Source organism: Carassius carassius, chromosome 29 (genome assembly GCF_963082965.1).
Source record: "Carassius carassius chromosome 29, fCarCar2.1, whole genome shotgun sequence".
NCBI classification, from domain to species: domain Eukaryota; kingdom Metazoa; phylum Chordata; class Actinopteri; order Cypriniformes; family Cyprinidae; genus Carassius; species Carassius carassius.
The window spans coordinates 3,587,122-3,612,568 of NC_081783.1; the positions used below are offsets into that span (position 1 = coordinate 3,587,122).

Genomic DNA, 25,447 nt, shown 5'->3' on the forward strand with positions numbered 1-25,447 from the left:
ACTGCACATAAGATAGTTGTATAGTTTAAAACTAAAGATCAGGAAGAAGGGCAGAGACCATATACTTTCTGAGCTATTACTGGATCCTTACGTAAGCGCTACGTTAGTAGCAAACTAAAAGATCACCGCAAAGTATTTGATTTCCTAAACAGAAAAGCAGTGATGTATGGCACAAGGTGATGTTGTGATAATGTGACAATTCATTTGAGATGCTTACCGCACTAAATACTGTGATAGATTTTTGAAATCAGAGGTCTCAGGAAAACAACAAAGCTGCTTAAAGCATGGATGGAGCTAACAGAGACTTGCCCAACCAGGCATGAAATTATAAATCTTCCTATTAAAGGCTTTAACATTTACACAGTTATGCAACACGATAAGGCATGAATAGAAACATGGTTTTTCCACATGCACAGGAAAGAGGAAACCACTCTGAAGTCTTTCGTAAAAAAATAACATACTTTTTATGGGTTGTTGTGTGGACTTTAGTACAAAAACCAGCAATAATATTCCTATAAATCAGAAAAGCAATTATGAGAAACCCATCTCACATGCCTTTGTAAGAAAACACTTTACCCAGATCACAGCAAAGCAGTTAGGTGAGATATTTTTCCCACATTTCTTACCTGAGCACCATAAAATCAATTGATTTGCATGGACAGCTTGTTGCATAAAGTAAATAACTGTGAATTTATCTGGTGGTAGATTGTTCAATTCAGGCATGCATCTCATGGCAGTGGACTCATGACTTCAGTGAAGATTAGTTCTCCATGACTCTCTCCACATGCTCTCTTATCTTCTTACTGATCCTTTCAAAAACAGCCATTTAGAAGTGATACACATGGTCCCTGGTTGCATCCATTAAGCCCATTGGAAGCTACCTTCAGCCACAGCTTAATGAGTTAGGTAAAACAAGCCTGGGGCTAGTTCAAATCAATAGATATGAACAAGGAAAGAATCCAGCTTCAAGGCAGCTACACGACTTTAAAAGACATAAAAAAATCCTTTCAAACCAGCAGTTTCTTATCCACAAAGAAGCCTTGAAAGCAAAAGGAAGATAACATAGCATCAGAACCTTGAGGAAATATCAGCATGTTCAGTCATTTTCAGCATCCTTTCTTGTTCCTTCAAAGATTGTATCACTATACACTTCTCTGTGTTAGGTCATTCCAGAAAGCCCAAAGTATACTACTTTTTGTTTGCATGTCATAATTTTCATAACTCTACACACCATTAGCAGGTTTATTTGCAATCTGTAAAACATGATATTAATTATTGATATATAAAATAAAATACACAAAATAATGGAAATTGCTTTTATTCTAACCAGCTTCTGCTAGACCGCATTACAGAGAAAATAAAGTGCGAGTAGCTCTGTCCCACTTATTTTGTGTACTCTAAAATGAGGATGTTTTCCTGTATCTAATTAAAAAAGCTGCAAGAATAACATTTACCTGAGGGTAGTAAACATGCCTGACATTTACAAAAATGTTTTTTAGGCATTTATGAAATGTTTACACCAATACAAATAACCAATAACCACAGTTTCAAACTAAAATAATTGAAAATATTTCAATATGAGGATAGAACATGATTAAAAAAACATGTCCGGCTGAGTTACACTGTTAAAAATGAAAAATATATTAATTCTTAATCGTTTCTGACATTTGCAGCCTAAAAGACAAGCCTGAAATGAATGAAATTAGCAATATTTTTCGGTGAGTTGCATGTCCGTGATGCCTATGGCAAGTCGTACACTTAGAGCAGTTACATTTATTCTGTGATATTTCGCCTTAGTTTGCCAAACCACTTTGTGCTTCAATTATTACTTAATAAACAAAAAGCAATTATTGCAGTGAATATGCCAAATCATCATGTAAAAGTGTGAACCCATGCACACAATCTGGAGCCTGGAAGTCTGCCAGTGCAAAATCTTTAAACCATATGTCAATTGACATAATTTTGCTTAATAGTCATAACATAAAAGATAAAAGCACTGATTATGCAACTGTTACAGCAAACCCACGCTGTAGATATGTCTGGAAAGTAAATAAGGAAGCTGATACACTTCCCGCACAAGAGAAGATGTGGGAGGTTGTGGGAGGGAAACAGGAAGGCAGGGCATGAAGGGTAATTAGGTTAAACTCAGAGCAGCTCTGCTTGGTTTACAAAGCCATTCTGACAGAAAAGCACCATTTACAATGAGATTCAATTTGGGGCATGGGGCCTGGCTACAATACTATACAGATCCATCCCAACACACAGGACAGGAAAGCAATCTGTTCATTCTCAGTACGTTTATTAATACGTCATGCCTGGAATCATTTTGCCAGGGATCGGCATTTATTAGCACAACGAAACACAGATCTAGTGCAGAGCATCCTACATGTGTCCTGAGCTGCAGCTGCAGTGCTATATTACACAAACACTATAAAATACATGCAATGCCACATACCTGGATTAAGATTCATCATGATCTATCATGGAAGCAAGCAATATTTCTTTCACAGACTCAGAAAACCAGTTTTCATGTGTAAACTGTCTGTTTCTGCTGTGCAAACAGTCATTTTATTTAAACCCCATCTTGCAGTTAATTACGCCATTGAAAAAAATGGTGCTGTCCCACCATTTTGGTAAGTTTTAGTGGAATTTGTGATTAACAATGTATTAAGGCTTTTAAGCAAAGTTTAAACAGTAAAAGCAATTCATAAAAAATCAGAAATGTTAAAGGAAACTTGCAAAAAATCCAAATAAATCAATAAAAAATGTCATTAAAATTTACAGTACAATAACTTACACAGCGCAAGCCTGATTTTGTGAACTGTATGTGAGGTTCACACATACTCTGTTTGCATGTTGTATGTAGTCCATGTGTGGTACAAAAGCAGCACGGACTGTGCTTTCACACAGGAGTCTGATCCTTATCCATGGCTGTTTACCATAGACACATTTATCCATTATTTTGATTTTAAATCCAAAAATGATGTCTCACAGAAACTTGTTCAAATTACTTTATCAGTTATTTAATGAAGAAATATAAATTGTACCTCACATAAAGCATTATAATTATTTCATCCGCGCCAGACAGAGACTTTGACAGTGCTGCTTCATTTCAAGCCAAACCTCTGACAGCGGAGTGTTATCAGCTTGAGATCTGCCTTTTTAGAGACCGCCGATCAATCATCCCAAAGCGATTATCGGGCGATTGTGATCAGTAGCCGATCAATCGGAACACCCCTACCTATAACTCCTAGTTTGTGCTTTGAGGGCCCGCCTCATCTTGAGAGCTGAGAGCTCTGCTCCCAAGCACTCCATATGCAACAATACTGGGTTGTTAGGCCTGTTAGGAGTTAGTAGAGTTGGTACTTAGTGCTCGCAATGGTTTCTGGCATGCATTCCCCTCAGCATGAAGGTGTTGGTATACTGTTCCCCATACCGACCTCTAGAGGACGCAGTTCATAGTTCCCTCGGAAGGGAACGTCTCAGGTTACGGATGTAACCATGATTCCCTTAGAAGGGAACGAGACACTGCGTCCTCTAGTTCCCTTGCCATGCTTTGGACACAAGCTTCAGACAAAAAAGTGGATGATGTATTCTCCCAGCGCCCTATACTGTGATTGTGCCGGGTAATGACATCATATGCTGTCAGTGGCCAATGCTATTGTCATGTTTAGATGTATGCTTCAGACACTGGACACACAAGGCGTTTCTCATAGCGGCCTCTAGAGGACACGGTGTTTTATTCCTCTCTCAGGGAACCATGGTTACATCTGTAACCTGAGATGTTATTTGTTAGAAATACTAAATGTTGTTTGTAATATGATATACAGGAAGTTAATGTTTACTAATGAAGAAGCTTTATGAGCAAAATAAACGAGAAAGAGGGTCTTATCAGTGTGAATAGAAACCCAACTAAAACACATATAAACATGTTCATAAACTTCAACCTCTGCTCGTGATGCACCTGAGCAGAATGTTCTTGTGCATATCATAAAATTAGCAGTACAGAAACAGGTGTTTGGATTTGTTACAAAGGCAAAGCTTTCTCATATGAAACACCAACCAAAAGCAGTGCAGAGAGAGTGAAGTACAGAACTGGCTGTAATAAATCCAACACATGAGCTATTCGTTACTCTTGACTCCTCTGGCTTGGTCAAAAATAAATCTTTGCTTTTGACTATTAGAGAGATTGCTGCCAAGTGAAGCAAAAGCCACTGGGGTTTTGACAGACATCTTGTTCTTGAAGAGTACTTCTGAGGTTAATTATTTCTCTTAGTTCTGCTTAGGCAATTTGTCTGCAAGTCTTTAAATATGGAAAGTGTTATCCACATAAACTGCCAAATATACACTGTAAAATTAGTGTTTATTTATTTTTGACCATTGTTATTTTAGTATTATTTTCATTAATATTTTTTATTTTATATAGTTTAAGTAATTTTTTAGTTGTGCTTTTTCAATTTTATTTGTTTTTTATATATCCATAGTTTTATTATTTTTATTTCAGTTTTAGTTTTAGTTATAAAAAAGTACATTAAGTTGACTCTCAGCTGATCCCCATCTACCTATGGGGATACGACGCCTAAGCATTCATATATAAGGTCCCTCAGTATTATCAGCAGTTTTCGCATTGCTCAATAGCTAATTACCCTCCTCCATCCCCAGCTCCTCCTTTGTCAGTTAGGATGGCGGAATACCATGGCAAGTGCTTGTAAGCACTTCGTCTTGGCGCAGTAATATCTTCACGCGTGAAAAATCTTCTCACCGGCCCCCGCTCCCTCTAGTGAAGATATTACTGCGCCAAGACGAAGTGCTTACAAGCACTTGCCATGGTATTCCGCCACACAATATAGTTATCCATTTTACACGCTTAGAAAAGCGCAACGTTTTGTTTTGTGTTACCATCCTAGGTTGAGTTACACTACGCGAGTAACTGTATTTAAATAGGGAAAACGTTGAGGTGTTTGGTAGCTTCTCTGCTTGGCCCATATTGAATGAATGGGCTCAGTGCTTTCAAAGTGTCACCGCGCGCCAAAGCGATTGAGTGCACGCACTGAGACGAAAGAGGTATGTATCAACTTGTCTTAGGTTAGGGAAAAACATAGTATAATATGAAAACACGGTGGAGTATCCCTTTAACAAAGCAAAGCACTTTTTTTTAAAAGTACAACCAAAGTACAGACCCTGGTTGAGAATTGCTGACTCAGGAGAAAAATCTGATACTGTACAGCAATATATCAGGAGTCAGCACTGACCCACTTAAGCCTGCATATGAATATGATTATTACACCCTCTGCTGCGCGAGAGCAGTCGAGGACTCTTGATTTCAGGAAGGGGGTCTACAGCCACTTCCACTGCCCTCCTGCTATGTAATTGTCAAAGCCTATCATTGCATGCTGGGTCAGGCTCACACAAGAGGTCACGGGAACCCCCCTCTCCAATGGGAGCCAATTAACTCTTGTCACATTAAAGTTATCATGCCATCTACACATTACTATATTGGTGCTGACTGTAAACCTGATTCACACTTTTTGCATTGTGTTCAAACAGGGGCTGTGCATTACAAACAGATGGGCCTGACTGTGAAAAATTAACAGTTGTTGAGCTGAACGCACACAATATTTTCATGTGCAATCTTGATAAAACAGCAGAATAAATCTGTATACATATTGTGAAATACTGGACCACCTGTGCAAAGAGATGAGGATTTATGCCTGGTATTGTTTTACATGTTGGACAGATGGTATTTTCCTGTCTAAGTGTTATGTTCTTGGCTTGAATAAGCGTCACTGGGGACTAGAAAAGTTAGTAAAAGTCTTCCATGTTTTTCAAACTCATTTAACTATTATTCTACAGCCATAAGCTCTCATACTTCCAGATCACACATACATATTGGTTTTGTACTAAAAAATGCATATCTGCTGACCCCGCAGGTTGTCTGTTTCAGCTAACTCAGGCCTCTTCCTTGAGGCTGAAGTGTTTTCGATGTTTGTATGTGTCTGCCAAATGGCTAACCACGCATAGGCAGTAAAAATCTGGAGAAGGGAGATAAGCTTTCAGCTGAAATACTTGCTGCAAGCATTTCATCCAGAGTATTATCTTCAAACCATTTAGCCAGATTAAATATATTTTCAATTATAACCAACCCCTCTAACATCTTTCCACAGCTTGACTCAGTAACATATACATCTGGTTCAAAAAATCATCCGGTCTGACCAGGTGCAGTCAAAGCCTTATTCTTTTAGGCATTCAATATCAAATAAGTCTATTTCTGTCCAGGTGAGACAATGTGAAGTGGTGAAACAAATCAAGTAAGAATCTTTCAAATTTCATAAAACAGATTATTAGCATGGATGAAAAATTGCAATAATCGCCTACAGTAACCTGTCACTCCACACCTATTGGCCGTTTTACTCAGCAGCTGTTTTATTTCACAGGATTTCAATGGCAACAACAGAAGCATAGCCTGCAAAAGGGAATATGATCATAAAGCCTCACAATGCAATTTGATGGAGGTTTGGACACAGCTATAAATAATTCAGCACTTGATTTCTCCCCTGCTGCTAGACCTCTCGTGACGACTCTCAGCACCAAACACACAGCGGAGGCTTCAAAATTGCCACTCCACACCTGTCACCAAAAACACCCCTCTCACTGGAGGACAGATGTGTCCATATGACTGACTTAAAGAGTCATGAATCATAACTTCTGCCTGTATGTATTTCTCCTGGTTATTTTAAATGGCTAATGGTAGGCAGACCAATTCTCCAGCTCTATTCGATGATGCTATAGTTGCACAAAAAATACACTAAGTTTAAAATTCTAACAAGTCAAGTGAAAGCAAAATCTCATGGGAAAAAATTGTGCAAGGAATAGTTCATCCCAAAATGAAACCTCAACCTCTGGCCATCGAAGATGCAAATGTGTTTTTTTCTTCATCAGAACAGATTTGGAGAAATGTAGCATTCACATCACTTACTCACCAATGAATCCTGTGCAGTGAATGGGTGCCGTCAGAATGAGAGTTTAAACAGCTGATAAAAACATCACAATAATCCACAAGTAGTCCACACCTGTCATGTCCATCAATTAGTGCAATGAAGTGGAGTTATGTTTGTAAGAATCAAATACACCATTAAGGCATTTTAGCTTTAACTTTCTGGCCATGATCCAGAATAATACTTCCTCTATAAAGTCAATCTCCTGTTGTCTTCTCAACATTGAACATTGAAATACACATACATATTTGTTTAGAACTGTTTTTGGAATATTTTCACTTTTAAATGGTGTTTGATCTATACATATTTCTCACCTGTTTGCAATTTTTCCCTTTGAGAAAGCATTATATGGATAGAGGACTCATACATTAGCCAGAGGCAATGGTTTGAAGGTTAAAAAAAGTAGTAATAATGGATTTGCTTTACATTCAGCTTTTCACTTCACAAGTGGTTAATTGATGGACTGCAGTGGTGTGGATTACTTCTATATTATTGTGATGTTTTTATCAGCTGTTTAGTCTCTCATTCTGACGGCACCCATTCACTGCAGAGGATCCATTGGTGAGCAAGTGATGTAATGCCAAATCTGATAAAGAAACATATTCATCTACATCTTGAATGGCCTGAGGGTGAGCACATTTTAATTTCTGGGTGAACAATTTTTTTGAAGCAGAAAAAAATTGATCTTATCTGCTACTATATATCCATCCTCTCTTTCGCTCCTTTTAACCCTCCATTCACTCTCAGTCTCTCAGACACATCACATGAATAATGGTCAAGGGTTAGGCCTGATTCCCATTCTTGCCTGGGGCGGAAAATAAGAAGCAGTAATGTGCATTTGCTGCATCCAATTAGGAGGATTCTTTTGAATGCGAGAGTTACTGTCTCATGCGTATAAGAACAACAGCGCTGCATGCTAAAGCCATTTCAACAGCTCAACACTTAATTACTGTAACACTGAAGAATCCGGTTTTCAGACTTTAACCTCGTGAGAATTGATTATAAACTAAATTTCATATTGATGACATGCTTAAAAACATCAAAATATTACATTACTTAAGTTGATTGTGTTAGCAATCCCAGATAAGAACATGAATAAATGAACAAATGTGTACATGATAAAATAAACTCCTGTGAGCACGGACAAGATTTTTTTAATGTATTTTAGTGTTTTAGTTTATTTCACTCAAAAACTGCTAGTAAATTTCACAAATTACAAAGAAACAGCAAACAACATTGAATTAAACATGAAATTTAAAAGACTGAACTAGTATTTTCTTATAAAATATACTCCAGAAATCTGTTTCAATTATAATTTTAATAAACTATTAGTGTATATAATTGCAAAAATTAATCTCCAAAATGAGTACTATATCAGTGAACATTCACAGTAATGATGCATGCATGCCTATTCTGTTTCCTTGTTCAAGAAGCACATTAATGATTTGGAAGATATAATTAAGAAGTTAATTTCAAAAATGTTATTGCTATTTTTACATTTGCATGGAGTCCATTTCACCAGAATATGAATTATTTGGTACTAATACATATACTATGTATGCTGTCTGTTTGCTCACGCTACTTAAAGGTACAGGTTGTAGGACCTGCCACTAGAGGGCGCACTACCAAAACAATAACAATTGCGTGGTTTGATGACGCTAAGAAGGAGCGTGGAATGATGGGATTTGTTGTCTTCTACCCAACCGTTGACGGCCATCAATCAGACAGAAAGATAAATCATGGATTTAACGCAAATTCAACGATTTGCGTGAGTAGATTACATACAAAGTCAATGCAAAGACGCGATCAGACTATGGATCAGACGCGTCCTCGCGCGGGTCTAGAGACGTGATGCCCCGCGTTTGACGTGTATGCCCCATAATACTAATCTTGTTGATCGTTATAATAGCATACGTTTTCTGTAAAGATACAAATCAAAACAACTCACCTGTCGAGTAAAACACAAGCGAGATCTGCATCTCTTTCTAGTTGAAGTTTGACACGAAGCTACTTCCGCATTTGTCCATGACACTGATGTCATGTGGTTTCTACGTCAGTAAAGGCGGTAACAAAGGGTAACTAACGTCATTGACAGGCAACTGCACTGCCCCGTGTCACAGTTTATAATGGGAATTTTCTCATGACTTACAAGTAGTTGAAAACATTAGAGATATTGTTAGTAATCAGCTGGACAAAATATATAACACTAGCCTAGTGGTTTTTGGATATTTTACTGCAAATATCTTACAAATTGTACCTTTGATCCTACATTTTCATTCTGTTTCATTTAGACCTGTACAGTTAAGACGTTTTAAGAATTAACATTTGAAGAATTACATAATAAACCAATAGAATGGACAGTAAGAGCATAGGGAATGGGCTGCCACTGTCACATACCAGGCAACACTACACATACTGTACTAGAGCTCAAGGCAACTGTAGGATCAGATACTGGTTTCTCACACATCCACTATGCATCAGAGAAGTCCTCTGAAGCTCAACCCCACTATCAGAAAAGCTCAACAGTAGGATCATGAACCCCATTCAGCTGTTTTCGGCTTTGCCCTCCACCGGTACACAATGCAATCATGCAGTCCATCAGCTGACAGATTCATCATTTGCTGCACCTGCGCATACTGTCGTCTCTCTCTCTTTCTCTCATCATGCACGTCGAGCGCGCTTCTGTCTCTGCGGTTAACCTGAAAACGCACAAGGCATCTCAAAGCACCTGGCAAGCAGCCTAATTTCACACGCCTTTTTCCTCACAAACATGGAGCTGAAACTGGCAGCTCACGCCATACCCTGCGAGCCCATCGCCAAGTTCGCACCATGGCAGCAACATGCAGCATTCAACGGCAGCAGAGTCTGAGCAAATGGATGGAGAAAAGAGAGCATGCGAGGGGCACACATTTACAAACCTCCGCGATGTGAGAGAGCGAGCTGGCGGCTCTGGGGTCCTGACTGCTTTGAATTCCGCGTCTGAAGTGTGCAGCTCTGTATCGAATCGCCCCCTCCCTCCCTCCCTCCCTCCTTTCTTCCTCCTCTCTCTCTTCCTCCTCTCTTTCTCCTCTCTTTGCCCGCCCCTCTTCCACCGTCTGCCAACAAGAACCGCTCCTACGGTGAAACGCAGTGGCGGTCTTAACATAGAGGCATAGGTAGGCGGCTGCTTGGGGCCCCCTACCAGCGGTCGTAGAAGGGGGGCCCCCAACAAACCTCAAAAAAAAAAAAAAAAAGAAAAGGCCCCTTATCATCATGAATGCTTCAAAAGCAAGGTACACTTTATTAATATTCTTAAGAAATACGTTGAAACGTTGAAGTAGTGGTTAAAATGTCCAGTTCATGGTTATCTGTCCCTACACATACACCCCCTGTTTTCACAATGAAATGGACTAGTCCATAACGCTGCGCGGCGCGAAAGATAAACACACAGTCAGTGACAGGAGGACTGAGAAATACACAGAGACGACGCAAGGCAAATCAAAACGGGAAAATGAAAAGAAGTTACGAAAGCGGGTCAATTAAAAGAAAAAAGCGAAAAGACGCCAATAAATATTTGGCAACGCTGCCAAAGTTGACACACTTTTTTACGGCTGCTAATACAGACTGGAACAACAACATCCAAAGCGCTAACATTACAGCAGCAGCAGCAGCAGCTAACGTTAGCTGTGAAGTGGCGCTAGGTGAGGAGGAGGATAACGCTGACCAAGACAATGAGGACATCACGTTGTTGCTGCCCGCCGTCACCGACAGAGTTATCGAGGTTGACACAGATGAGGTGGAAGAGTTGTCCAGTGATGGCCATTTTGACACCGATGACGGGGATTTGGTGAGTCAACCGCCTAGCCTAGTTCTACTGTTAGTGTAAAAACGGTGAAATTTACGGTAAAAAAAAAAAAAACGGCAGATGTGGCTGATGTATTTTACCATGAAAAAAAAATGGTGGCAACCTTTTATGTTTTACGGGACTTAAATTTACGGGCAAAAAAACAACAACAACAACACAATTTAAAATAACCCTGTGAAATTTACCTTTTTTTTTTAAACTAAGTTAATTGTAGTAGACTTATGATTCTACAGCATGTGATCCATCCGTGTTGTGATAATCTGAAGAATCTGTAAAAAAAATTTGCACAATAAAGGTTTGAACTACTGTATATTTCAGACATACACAGACATCAAGATTCAGCATATGAATCTCAACAACGGGGATATAAGTGCAGTGCATGATGGGAGCCATCAATCAAAACTCAATCAATATCTCCCAACATGCATTGCAGCATGAATAAATTATGCTGAATTGCCTTAGTATTTTCTTTTATTATTATTATCTGCTTTTATTTTTGCTGTTGTTTTTGTTGCAACTTTTTAGTAACTTGTTTTGTGATGTTCAGAGTTTTATCTGATTATTTTGTTGATTGTCACCGTTGTTGAGATTCATACGCCGATTCTTGATGTCTGTGTTGATCTAGGCTAACTCATATAACGTTAGAAGTTTTAATCCTTTTTTGTACATCGTGTGTTTTTAAAGTTCTTCAGATTACCTGTTTGTCACTGCTAGCTTGCATGCGGTAGGGTCACAGAGCTATAATACTCAAAAACATGAAATATTAATTAGTATTAAACATTCCCCATACAATGAAAGATAAGACTCTTTATGAGCTCAGTGAATCAGGCCACTACATGACGATTATGCCATCATCAATAAATAGCCACAATGTTTTTTTACGGTAAAATTTAGTTCAATGCCATTAAACATAAATGTTTCTAAAGTATTTTTTACGGTAAAGTATTGGCAACTCACTCACTCAGACAATGACACACACACACACACACACTTTCTGTCATACCCTGTATCCTGTACATGGGTCTGCTTATGCAATGGCAATTGCAACTTCAGCCCTCTCTCTCTCACACACACACACACACTATCATGTACATAGGTTTGTTTGTAGAATGTTTGAAATGTTCAATCTCAAATGTAATGTCAATTCACTTACAATATCCTGTATCTTGTACATGGGTTTGTTTGTAGAATGCAATATTTGCTAAGTATATGGCTGTTTGTGGGGGTTTACCCTTACTACTTGTCTTGCTGGTTATGTTAATTTGCTCTTATAAAAATAATAAACAGTGCTGGTTTTCCTGGCATTTTGGCAAATTTTGTTATCTGTTATCTGTTGGGTTCAATCGTGACTATTAGTTTGTGTAGTGCTACACTTTGTGTGGTCTCTGCTTTCCATCTTCATTTTGGAGTAAAGAAGTGTATGCAGGGTTCAAAGGGGAAGTTTTTTTTTTCTCCTCTTCAAACTTCACTTCCCCGTAGATTAGCTTTACCTGCCTATCCACAATTCAGTCTTTTTTTTTTTTTCGCTCTTTTTTAAAAATCGGATGGGGGGGCCCCATACATACCTTCGCCTTGGGCCCCCAATTTGCTAAATCCGCCACTGGTGAAACGGAGAGCTTGAAACCCCCCAAAGGAAGTCCAAAAAAGAAGAAAAAATGTGCGGACTGTTGTTTCTAATTACAAGTATATGTACGCCTTTTAAATGTTTCCGGAAACACCAAAGTTCCATTTAGAAGTTCAGAGCGCGTCGCGGGAGAACCGGAGGAGGTTGTCATAGCAACAGAACGCCGCTTCCGCTGGATGCGGTAAGTCGCCGGAACACAAGTACTGTCATTATTTTTTAATTATACATGTTGACATCACAAGTATGTGACACTGGAGCACAAAACCAGTCATAAGTAGTACTGGTATATTTGTAGCAATAGCCAGCAATGCATTGTATGGGTCAAAATCATAGATTTTTCTTTTATGCCAAAAATCATTAGGATATTAAGTAGCTAAAGATCATGTTCCATGGAGATATTTCTTAGAATTATTACTGTAAATATATTTAAAATATTTTTTTTGATTAGTAATATGCATTGCTAAGACATCATTTGGACAACTTTAATGGCGATTTTCTCAAAACAAAACAAAAAAAAAGATATTCAAATAGTTGTATCTCAGTCAAATATTGTCATATTGTTTTACATTATTTTAGATTAGATTAGATTCAACTTTATTGTCATTGCACATGTAAGGTACAAGGCAACAAAACATGTATTCAGCTTTCAGATTGTGTATAAATCTCAATAAAAAAAGACCATTGTGACTGGTTTTGTGGTCCAGGGTCACATATTGCCTACAGCATATACTGATAAATTTAACATTGACTTTAATGAGACTACTGGATGCTTTCAGCTTTCAGATTTGCAGCTATTAAACTGTCTGTCACCAACTGAACTGGTCAAACTGTTTAAAATATAGTGAAAGCCGATCATAATGTATTTTATTTGCTAACAGCATACTAGTTTCTCCGCTTATTTCAGTTAATTTCATAAAGCTTAGCCTATAGTAGCTACTGGCAGTGCCTTGTAAATAAGGCGCAAAAAGCGGAGGAACAGACAAAAGACTCAATTAAGTGAGTCATTTAAAGAACCGCTCCGATTGATTTAAACTCAATTCGATTCACTAGCAATAAAAAAAAAATAAAAAAAAAATTCCACATGGCGTGTACAGATTTTAAAAAGTAGCCTACACAGATGCATTGAATTAGTTGAAGCATTGCGTTGTAAAATTATTGACCGTTTAATCGCGCTCAATCAGATCTCGTATCAGGAACATTTTGATTCAGATCAAAGCGCGTATCGTGAATAATTTAATTTAGACTGGAACTAGATTGGAATCTTTTAATTCGCATCGTAACTTTGGATCGAGCAGGTTTGCGAATTATTTAGTTTATTGAAAGATTCATGATACGAATAATTTGATTTAGAACTTCAGTGCGGATTCGTGAATCTTTTTATTCAGACCAGAACTTCGGAGCAGAAATCATTTGATTTAGGATAGATCGGAACTTCGAAACGGATTTTTGAATCATTATACAGTTTAGGTCATCGGAGCGCATATCGCGAATCATTTGATTTAGATTGGAACTTTAGAGTGTGAATCGCGAATCATTTGAATATCAGGACTTCGATGCGGGTTTGCAAATCAGTTGATTTAGATCGGGTCTTCGGAGCGCTTTTTTTTTCTTCATCAGCATCCAGCAGCAGAACCACACGGCCGCCATTTTGGTTCTCTGCGGACTGCCAGTAGGGGAGATCTATGCGCAACTATACAGCCGTTTTGAGCCAACATGGTGGACTTTTTATTTTTATTAGACATTATGAAAATTGAAGCAAAAAGCAGTACATTTACACACAGACAAAATAATAATAATAATAATAATAATAATAAATAAAAATAATAATAAAAAGGAAGGGTAAAAATACAAAATACATAGAGACCGATATATTGCCAGGGTAAAAAAAATTATTTATTTTTTTAATCTCAAACGGGCACAAAGGATGAATAATTCAGTTATTATTATTCTTATTATTTACAGATACAGTTTTCATTGCTTTCGGATTAATAGCATTTTGCAAGCTTCCATATATTTCTCTAAATCAACTTTGTATGAAGAAAAGAGATTTGGAGCCATAATTTTTTGTTTGTGTATATGAAATTTGGCTAACAGGAAACACATATAAGTTGTACAATATGTTCCTGTATCTTCTTTTAAGTGGTCAAACAATCCAAAGAAAACAACAACAACAACAACAAAAAAGAGAAGTCATTTACAAAATAAAACTGGATGAACATCAAAAAAATCTGAAATTGCCAAAATAAATAAATTAAGTCTTCCTCATAAGAGTGACAAAAACAGCAACTTACTTCAATGTCCAACTTATATTTTTTTAACAAAAGCTTAAGCTAGGTAACATTTGTGAATCAGTTTAAAATTCATTTATCTTATTTTATCGGTATCTATGAGGTAAGGTCCATATTTTGGGACTTAAGAGCTCAGATTGTGAATCATTTGATTTAGATCGGAACTTCGGAGCGGGTTCATGAATAATTTATGTTCTTTTAATGCATATAGCAAAACTTTTTTTCCGATTTCTTTATTTTTTTTTAATAAACAGTACAAAACATCAAACCATTAAAGCTGTTGTAAAAACAAAAGAAAGAAAAAAAAGTATACACAGATAAGCCTACAATCCCTTAAGGAAAAGTGAAGATAAGTTTAGTAGGCTAACCATTTATGTTTGTGTGTGTGTGTTTGTGTGTTTGTGTTAAAATCTCTGAACATAAAGAGTCTTTGATACAAAAGAATGTTGTTATGGTTAACATGGTGTCAATCACCACAATTTCAAGAGTGAGTTCTGTTCTGTACACACACAAAACTATCATTTAGGGGATTCACTCTCATATTTTAATTCTGTTGTCACTCCTGAAAGCTTACAGTGTTGACATAGAGATAGTTCCTCTGATTACAGTTTGCTGTTGCTTTATTAACTTGTCTTTAGGCACATGCTCACTCTCACTGTACAGACACATACAAACAAAAGAGCTGAAACTGTGTAGAACACAAACAGTACACAATCACAAATGACAATGTTCAGTGACAATCTCTATCAGCACCTTGGCATTATGGGCATTCAGTTATTTTGGACTTTACACCGCAGTGTTTTCCGTTCTGAAGGTCGACAGGATCTTGCTGTAAGTGCTGTGTACAGTGATAACGGATCCCTCATTATCTCCTGTACATAGAGCTGAACAAATATCACTGACAGGTGCTCAGGCTACACTGAGCAGCACAATCAGTCCAAACAACAAGCAGCCATATGGGGTCTGATTTTGAGAGAGCAGCTTTTAGGACATCACGTCTGCAACAGGAGAACAATGAAGTTTAGGGAGCTGTAATGGGAGCCGCAATGAAATCATCATCTTAATATGTCACAGAGTGAGCCGTGAGGGAGCCTTTAGGGATAAAATCAATACTGAAGGATGTTCTGCTATTATGTCACCAAAACAGATCTATTTCAAGGTCAAACTAGGACATGACCTTTCTGGAATTGTGTCAGAGTGCATGAGGAAGACGAGAGAAGAAGATAAATAGACTTAATTATTATTTATTTAGTTAGTATAGTAAAAATTTGATACAGCTTACTGTGAATAAGTAGCTGGAAATGGACGTAGAGCTCATTTCAGCTTAACACTTTCTTTTATGCCATAATAAATAATCAAAAAAATATATATGCAAATTTGCAAGTGTACAAGGATAGCAAGGGGGAAGAGCTCATTTGAGTTTGGGGACAGAAAAAAAAGAGATTTCTTACACCACCAATAATAATAATAATAATAATAAATAAATTAATAAAGTATAGCCATGCAACACATAAATTTAACATAATATTAAAGACAGAAACAAAACATACAAAAAAAATATATATATATATAATGTGATGTTCATTTACAATATCTACAAACACAACAATTAATGTATGAATTTTCTATTACTGTAATTTCTTTTCCAAAATATAAACCAAGGGACATATGTGTAGAACCCAATACTGTGTTGATAAAAACATAATATGACTGCATTCTATAAAACAAATTTATTATTGCCAATTTAACCTAATTATCAAGGAAAACAATAATAATGAGCACTGTACAAGGGTTCCACTTGTTGTTTGAGACGAATGAATATTCACTGTTCAAGGCAAGGCAAGGTTAACTGAATGCAGTTGAATTAAGCAAGCTACTGTATGACGCATTTGAATTTCTGTAGAGAAATTAGATTAAGAGAAAGTTCCATGTCGTATTTGGAAAGATAAATGTAATGTGTGCATTCCGCCACCAACAACACCAACACCAATTTGTCCAGAACTCCAGGTTAACAGCTTGTGGCTCAGTGGACAAACATCCAGAGACCTGTCTAAAACCTGTTTTTGGGGTGTTGTAATAGTAATAATAATAATAAATTATAATGCATAATAATAATAATAATAATAATAAGTTTTATTCATTAATATATATTTGTTATTATATTTGTAATAATTTATATTTAATTTAATTAAATATTTAAATATGTATAAAATGATAAATTATGTCTAAAGTAATTATTAAAATAATTGTAAAAAATATATATATAAATAAAGTAATTATCTTTTGTAATTACAGTTTTAAGTTTTCACTAACTGTTTTTGAAGGTTTACATTTTTTATTACCAATGAATTTACATGACATTTTTTTTAGTAATTTGTGATTACAGGAGTTTCTCGCAAATGACAATTTGATATAACATCTTATAAGTAACTAGAAATAATATATATTTATTTATTATAAACATGTTATATGTGTTATCATTATCACTACTAGTAGTACAATCATTAAGACAACTGCAAATGAGGATAGCAGTTAAGGATGTTGTGCTACAGGCTTTTTAGATTGTTATCAAAGAACAGCATATGGCATGCACATTTCTTCTCACCCAACAACAAACATGCAATAAAACATAATTCATGTTGCACATGAACAGCCCACAGGTATCTCACCACCAGTCAAACCTGTCAAAACAACATGTTGCTTTAGAGCTGGATATTGTGTGCGCTCACCATCTAGAAATCAGTCACAGCAAAATATTAAATTTACATGATGTTCTGATATCTCAGAGCACACAACACCTCTTTCAAAATCCTGGAATAAAACAGACATTATTCAGCTAATAGTGATGAGCAGGACGTCCATCTTCATTAGCCTGTTTCACGTCAGATTTAGTGACATGTGAAGTAGTCAATATTCATTCTGACAAATTAATCAACAAAGATAAACAACAAAAAAACAGATCGAATCTCTGCTGATATTGAGCCCCCATATCAGTCATCATTTAATCCAAAGATATGAGTATTTCACTGTCTAGAGCTCTTTTTAATCACCATGTTTTGTTACTGTGTGTGTGTGTGTGTGCTTATTAGTAACACTTATGTATTACTTTTGATACATTAAAGCTTACTTTCTCTTTTTTTTTACTGTGCACACAGCTAAATCCAAACAATTAACAGATAACCATGGATAGATTGATGGATTCCTTTTTAGTGACGTAATATACAAAACAGTATATAATTATCGAGGCACCACTAAAAGGGTTTTTGGCATCATCCTTATGGCTTGATTGACTTGTGCTGTTTTGCTTGTGTCTTTTCTAGAGTTCAGTGGAGGCTGCTCAGCTGCAGTGAGGTAGACACACTCACACTGGTGCTTTAGATGCTGCTCGTGTCCTCAGCTGTTTTCATTTAAACCTCATCTATCGCTCAACTGGCTGTTTATAAAGCAGGAGACCTTTGGCTGCATTTGCGAGAAATCTGGTGCTGTGTTTGAAAGGTCAGGTAATGGTTAAAGCAGGCTGTTTAAATGTAACTGAAACATGATTTTAGGCAGTGCTGCTGGGTAGAAACTGATTACATGTAATATGGATTGCGCAATCGGATTCCAAAAATTAAGCAATGACAATGTAATTAGAGTATATTACACTTTAAAATGCTCATAATCAGATTACAAACACGTTTTATGGATTACATATTATTCCCACAATGGCAGTAAATAATTTATCATCTCTTTAATTATTATTTTTTCTCTTTTATTCACCCTTTCTAAAAATCCTACTATGTCTCATTTAGCTTTAACTATATTAAGAAATGTAAATATATTTGCAAACATGCTTGGAAGAAGAAAAAAACACCTCTCAAGCAATTAGACCATGCATGAAACAAATAATTATGAAAGTTACTAAACACTGGTTATGTAGATCAAAACTACATCTTCAGTAACTGCTGAAGCTTGGCCTAAAATATTTCAAATCTTTGGGTGTGTAATGTCATTGATATCTTTATGTTTTTAAGTATTTGCTCATGTAATGCAGTGATTTCCAAAGCCAGGCCCTTAAAATAAAATATTTACTTGAAATATCTCTGAGGAAGTTAATATTTCAATTATTGAACATTCATGTTTATAGTTCTCTGGTGTCAGTTTATGGTCACTTTGGCATGAAGGTAAACAAATAAATATATTAATAGTGTTAATTACAAGCATTCAAGCACTTTTCTAATTTAATTAATTATTAGCTTTATATAAACTCAAATCCCCAATGCAGCTTGTGCATTAAGACCAGTTTGGGAAACCCTGCTGTAATTCAATGTTTAATGTATTTTATGTTGGTATCAAAAATGGATTATGGTATCTTTTTGGAACATGTAAAAAGTTTTTTTTTTTTCAGATTTACTGAAGACCCCTAAACAATCCCAATTAGAAAAGGCAGGTCTCACAGTTTTGTTTTTTTATATACAGTGTCACCATCTAGTGGAAACATTTTTCCTTTAAATTTCTGTAACGTCACTACCAATTTTCTTGACATAATGAAACAGCGCCACCTAGTGTATAACAAGAGACATCAACATCTTTCAATTGATATACAGTTTCAGAATTATAGCCCTATATAGATTACTACATTATTACATTATTATATTATGACAGTGGAGGTTGCAGAAAAAGAGCATCTGAAATATTAACTGTTTTCAAATTGCAATATTTTCAGAATTCTACCTCGAGAGGTATGTCTTTGAAATTGATTCACACAAACAAGCTAGCAGACACTTTACTTCAGTATACCATTTGATTTATTTAAATATTTGAATAATATTTCATTAGCAGATAATCATTGTAAAGGCATATTGCACTGACAGCTGACTGAACTTATATAAAAAGTAGATAAAAACTCTTTCAAGTACAGGCTAATGGTTTGTTAGGTGATAATGCATAAATTTTATAAATTAGTGTAGCATTCTCATGCAGGTGATGCATAATCATATATTAAAACATCTCAGCAAAATGTTGTACCTATTTTCTTAATGTAAGAAAAACCTAAAAGCTTCACCGATACTCTTCATTGTATCAACAATGAACTCACATGCAAGTCTCTACATGCCATTGAAATCATGGACCCTTCTGGAAGCAGAATGAGTCTGTTTTAGAAACTGCGGAAAAACTGGAGGGAAAGCTCGTAACCAAGAAACATAGTTGCACACATCGGAAATCCTCTGACGGCATTGACAGTCGCTCCACGAAAGAAAACCTGCATTGGACATTGATAGCAAAGAAGTGAAAAAAGAACAAAAGCATCAGTATTACATTCATATAACTCTGAATCAGCATATTAATTTTGGTTATAACTTATACCAGGCCTTTATGAACTATACATATTAGATTTTATTCCACCACATTTTTTTTACTGATTAAACATGTTTGAGCATGCACCTTTTTCAGCTTTTTAACTGTTTAGCAGCTGTGCATTTCCTGCAGCTGTTGCATTACAACATTGTTAGAATCAGTCAAGGTTTAAACTGCATCCGTCAGCAACTTACATGTATTCCCTCTGTCTTGTAACTTTGCATGGTGCAGTGCAGAATGCCCTTGTATTTCCTTTGCTGCATGGCATCCGCCTGCAACCGGCTTTTCACAACATCTGCTGGTGTGGCGGTGACCCACGAGATGGATCCTGTGGAACAACAGCATAACCAACGAGTGAAATCTCATGTGAAGTATTCTGTGTCCTTAAATTACCTGACTCCCAACAGGGTCATGTTCAGCTCTTTCCCGTCATACACCAACAGGTGGGAAATTTTTAATGGAAAGTACACTGACAAATTTCAAAACAATGTGGCCTCCCACTATCCTTAAACAAACATCCACTTGTTCACTGTTGAACTGCAATTTATGCAAGGTTTATTGAATTATACTGCAATCTGAGATAAGATATGACCACATTTTATGATAGTATTAAATCACTATTTTGTGTAGCTAATCCTATAATGCAATTTGACAAGCATAGAAAAAAAATTAAAGAGTAGTTCACCAAAAATGACAATGTACTGAAAGTACTCACTGTCAGACCACGAGCAGTTTAGCATTGCATCACTTTCTCACCTGTGGATCCTGTGCAGTGAATGGGTGCCATCAGAATGAGAGTCCAAACAGCTGATAAAAACATCACAATAATCCACACCACTACAGACCATCAGTTAGAGGCGACCAGAGGCAACAGTTTAAAGCTACAACATTTTAACGATGGAGTTGTTTCTTACAGACATACAGCTGATGGACTGGAGTGGTGTGGATTATTGTGATAATTCATTGATAATTCACTGCAGAGGATCCATCCAAACTTATCTACATCTTGGATTGCCTGAGAATGTGTAAACTTTCACCAAATATGTATTTGTAGCTGAACTGTTCCTTCAATGTGGCAGATCAAGTGACAAAATGTTGATCATACATTTAATCCATTCAGTACTGAATGCAATCTATTTCAGATAGACTCATGTTGTTAGCTAGAAACAGGCTAAAATAAAACTCTAATGCAAACATTTGCAAGTTAAGCCTGTGCATCGGAGAGTGTATTAAATCAGTCACTTATTAGGTTCCATTTTAGACTGAAGGCGGTGTAGGCAGTAGACAGTAGCTACTAAGTTTTGGAATAGAGCCCATGTCTCATTTACCTGCTAAACCTCCTGCTAGCCATATACAGCAGGGATGGAGCGAGGCATTGCCATCAGGATTCAGCCAGTTACAGAATAACGTGTATGGTACGAAGTACAGGGTGTATCCGGGTACATCCCGCAATATCATGGCTCCCGCGCCCCTGTAGAGCCCTTGAATGCCCTCGTTCTGCAGGACGGTACTAATGCAGTGCAGTGGCCCTCTGTACAACAACTGGGACTGAATTCCCATTGACCGGAGAGGGACACTCCCATTCCCAGCAAGGTTAAAGTTCTCTGGAAACACACAAAACAGTAGATGAGAAACACTCACTCTGTGCAAAAGACATTGTTTCCCTGGAAATGTTTGTCTTTGAAAAGCTTTCAGCAGGGTGCTAAAATGTGACCCTGGAGCACAAAAGCAGTCTTAAGTCTCTGGGGTATATTTGTAGCAATATCCAAAAAAACATTGTATGGGTCAAAATTATCGATTTTTCTTTTAAGCCAAAAATCATTAAGATATCAAGAAAAGAGCATGTTCCATGAAGATATTTTGTAAATTTCCTATTATAAATATATCAAAACTTAATTTTTGATTAGTAATATGCATTGCTAAGAGCCTCATTTGGACAACTTTAAAGGTGATTTTCTCAGTATTTCGATTTGTTTGCACCCTCAGATTCCAGATGGTCAAATAGCTGTATCTCAGCCAAATATTGTCAGATCCTAACAAACCATATATCAATGTAAAGCCTATTTATTCAGCTTTCAGATGATTCCTAAATCTCAATTTCGAGACATTGACCCTAATGACTGGTTTTGTGGTCCATGGTCACAAATGTATTTATAGCCACAGTTTACCTGCAAGAACAGGTTGGGTTTGCATCTGCAGTCTAATTTTGACAAGGTCAACAGGAGCGCCCACCCCCACTGACACCAGACCAGTCAGCATGCTCGCTACAGTCAAGTCAAACATGCTGCATGGGTGTCTGCCATCACCATAACGATATCTGCTAATGAGGCGCTGTGTGTTGCTGAAGAAACCGAACACCATAGAATTATAAAGAGTGATGCTGGCCAATGGAAAGGACAGTCCTTTGAAAAAGCCTGTTACCTGAGACAACACAAAAGAGAGAAGGGTTGTGCACTTTTTTTCAGCTAAAATGTTTTCTTTCTGAATATTTGTTGCTTTATGGTTGTAATAATTGCTTTGGTCACACTTTAATTTGGGGATCAATTCTTACTATTAACTATTTTGCCCCAGTGAACTCCTAATTTGCTGCTCATTAATAGTTAGTACGGTAGATGTTAAGTATGATAAAGGGCATTTAAAATATGGGCATGAAGAAAAGGCACTAATATGTACTTTATAAGTACTAATAAACAGCCAATATGCTAGTAATATGTATGCTAAAAAGGAACTAGTTAATTGGACTGCTCCCAAAACTAAAGAGTGTACCATTGCAGTATTTAATATTGTTTTTCATCTTGTTAGTCTTGTGAAATATTCTTTTTAACAATCAAAAGACGGGTCCTTAATGATATCATAGAGAGACGCTGCCAGGAAGAATTAATTCACACACAATCACTCTCACTGATGCATTCATTCATATGAATGTAATCTTTACTGCTCTACTTTATCTATATCTGATTTAGAACGAGCAGAAATCTGTGAGAAATATAATGACCCAAAGACAAAAGAACTGATAAAACTGAGCTGTTATAGGAGCAATAGCCCTGTGGGCAGCGCTGTGTGATAGCTGTGCATGGGGTTTCTGACAGCTCCAGACTTATTTGTTCATTAATGACGTTATCAGTGACTAGTCAACTTCGACTCGACTTTCATCACATAAAAATCGACTTTAAAAAAATCTAAAGTCATTTAGCCTCTAGTAAATAAGTACTCTTCATAATGTTGAAGAACCTGAGAAAAAATGCAGATCTCTAAATGTATACAGCAAAACAAGAATGACTCAACGAATACAAGGCTCTGTGGCCTTTAGGAGCAGTTGTGACACATTCATTGTGAAAGATACTTGCCAGAACATTTTCTTATATATATATATATATATATATATATAGACAGTCAGTGTAATGAAGCCTTACATTTTCTTTTTTGTAGATCGTTACAACACAGTGGAGCGTATTCTTGTATCCTTTGCCAGCTTGTAAACGAGTCTGTAAAAGGAGCACAAAATATTATTATTTTTCATTATTCCCTCGATTGACACTTTATACTGGTGGGAACTTAAAAAGTAAAACTGACTAACTTTAGAATGGAAATATAAATATATACTTTGAACTACAGCATTTTACTGTATATGAATGAATAATAAATACATAATATAGGATTTGTGCAGAATGAATGCCAAAACAAGGATTTGTCTTGATACCTTGACCGTGTCAAGTGGATGTCCCACAATCACACTGGATGCTCCTGTAAGTAAAAAAGCAGTTGTATATGTCTAATATGTGGTTGCAGCTGAAGACAAATGTGATAATGATAGATTTTGCCTACTGCAAAGTTTTTATAGGTGGCTCTTCTTGCAGAACAGAGGGTCCATTTTATGAATAAGCTACATTGTTATGAATATTTCATGGTGGGTGCACAGGCACATTAGGGCTTTACAAAATAAATGTTTCCTTTCATTGGTGAACACCAGGTTTCCACCAAACCCCGTTTATGACCGAGAAATGTCGACCAGTCCTCAGTGCCAGAGCGCGTTAGCTCAGAGTTGTTTGCACATAAAATACTTTGGACACGAAGTGCTAACTTGGTTTTGACGAACACGAGACAGAAATTTCGTTAAAACAGAAATATATACTTTTTTTAAATTACTCTTCCATGAGAACACAACTTAACTGATAAACAAACCAAACCAAAAAAAAAAAAAAAAAAAAAACACAGATGCAACGACGCCCCTAACGCGGCTTCTTTCCATCTTCTTCTCTGTTGGGTTTTTTACAATATAAACTTTCTCTAAGTCACATGGCTTCACACGATATTGCTTCGCGAAAATGTGCATTTTTTTTGTTTTTTTGTAGCGAATGTTAAACACATGAAACTTTGCAGGCTACAAGATAGGCAAAACAAATGAAACTCACCTCCAATCCATCCAGCTAAAAAATCATCAAATTGAAAGACTGTCATTGTAGCCTAGAACAGAGTGAGTTTACACCGGAGAGTTCCACACAAACTTCAGCATTAATGCGGTTTCATTGTTCACGCTAAACACCCGTAAGCTTCATTTAATAGTTGGTCAGATCAATAAAAGCAGAGGTAGTAACTTCAGCCTCATCCACATATTTACATCGCTAAAGGGGGAGTATATGGGGGCGTTGCCGAGATACGAAAATAGATTTGTCCGCCAACAAACATTCAGAATTACCCCAATAAAACAATATGCTGCATACATATTTCACACTATTGTGTAACATGACGGCTATAATGTAGGATTCTTTATCACGTGACTCTTTATGTGGCTGCTGAGTTTCTCTATATATTGAGGAATGCCTGGAATGTGCTGGTGTCCATAACACTCATCGGACTTAACCATAAAACCAATGTTTTTCACAAAGATTCTCTTGTAAAGCATGTTTAAATTATTGCTAAATAATAATTTTGACTATTGTCCATTGTGTATACCCCCATCGTCCGAGACCTTGACATGAAAGGTGTAGGCTGGGATGTAAACAAACCCTCTGTTAATAATATGCTTCAAGTCATTGTGGAAAGTTACTAGCTGTTGCACTGGAGTAATGCAAAGTAACTGATGTTTTGCAAACCTTTGTATGTGAATATAACTAGAAGCTTAAGAGTTATGAGGACTGCCATTGAACACTTAAAAAAATGACCCACTATAAAACTGAAAACATAATTGCTGCCTTAAATCAAAATGATGTCAAAGGTAGAACATGCAATGACTTGCACTTTTTCAACCCACTTTCAATTTGATTTAGAACTCAAGTCAGAAAATAAATAGAATCAAGTAGTAAATAAATGATAGAAATTATTGTGAATGCAATTATTTGCGATCATTGTGAAACATATA

The 25,447-nt window shown here is 36.6% G+C and overlaps 2 protein-coding genes across 3 annotated transcripts in view; both read right to left on the reverse strand.

The window, feature by feature from the left end:
- The window catches only part of cplx2b (complexin 2b), a 31,073-nt gene extending 21,063 nt beyond the window's left edge, over nucleotides 1-10,010 (reverse strand). Inside the window, exon 1 of one of the 2 annotated variants that reach the window (XM_059516650.1) lies at nucleotides 9,914-10,010. The gene's annotated coding sequence lies outside the window, so the exon portion shown is untranslated. Of the gene's footprint in view, nucleotides 1-9,903 lie in introns of both variants that reach the window. The other variant, XM_059516652.1, reaches the window with a different exon arrangement.
- A 9,681-nt stretch (nucleotides 10,011-19,691) lies between these two features.
- Nucleotides 19,692-24,809, reverse strand: LOC132110065 (solute carrier family 25 member 48). The gene is made up of 7 exons (XM_059516653.1): nucleotides 24,501-24,809; nucleotides 23,789-23,832; nucleotides 23,502-23,573; nucleotides 22,257-22,509; nucleotides 21,417-21,692; nucleotides 20,283-20,416; nucleotides 19,692-19,993 (listed from the first exon to the last, which is right to left on the reverse strand). The coding sequence occupies exons 1-7, from the start codon at nucleotides 24,544-24,546 to the stop codon at nucleotides 19,889-19,891; spliced, it is 930 nt and encodes a 309-aa protein (XP_059372636.1). The 5' UTR covers nucleotides 24,547-24,809; the 3' UTR covers nucleotides 19,692-19,888.
- Nucleotides 24,810-25,447: the final 638 nt, after the last annotated feature.

Bases quoted from the DNA above. Each gene is read 5' to 3' on its own strand.
- LOC132110065 (XM_059516653.1), bottom strand. From the start codon at position 24,546: ATGACAGTCTTTCAATTTGATGATTTTTTAGCTGGATGGATTGGAG. The intron at 23,833-24,500 runs GTGAGTTTCATT...TTTTACTTACAG, and splicing joins TTTAGCTGGATGGATTGGAG to GAGCATCCAGTGTGATTGTG. The intron at 23,574-23,788 runs GTATCAAGACAA...CTCCTTTTACAG, and splicing joins ATCCACTTGACACGGTCAAG to ACTCGTTTACAAGCTGGCAA.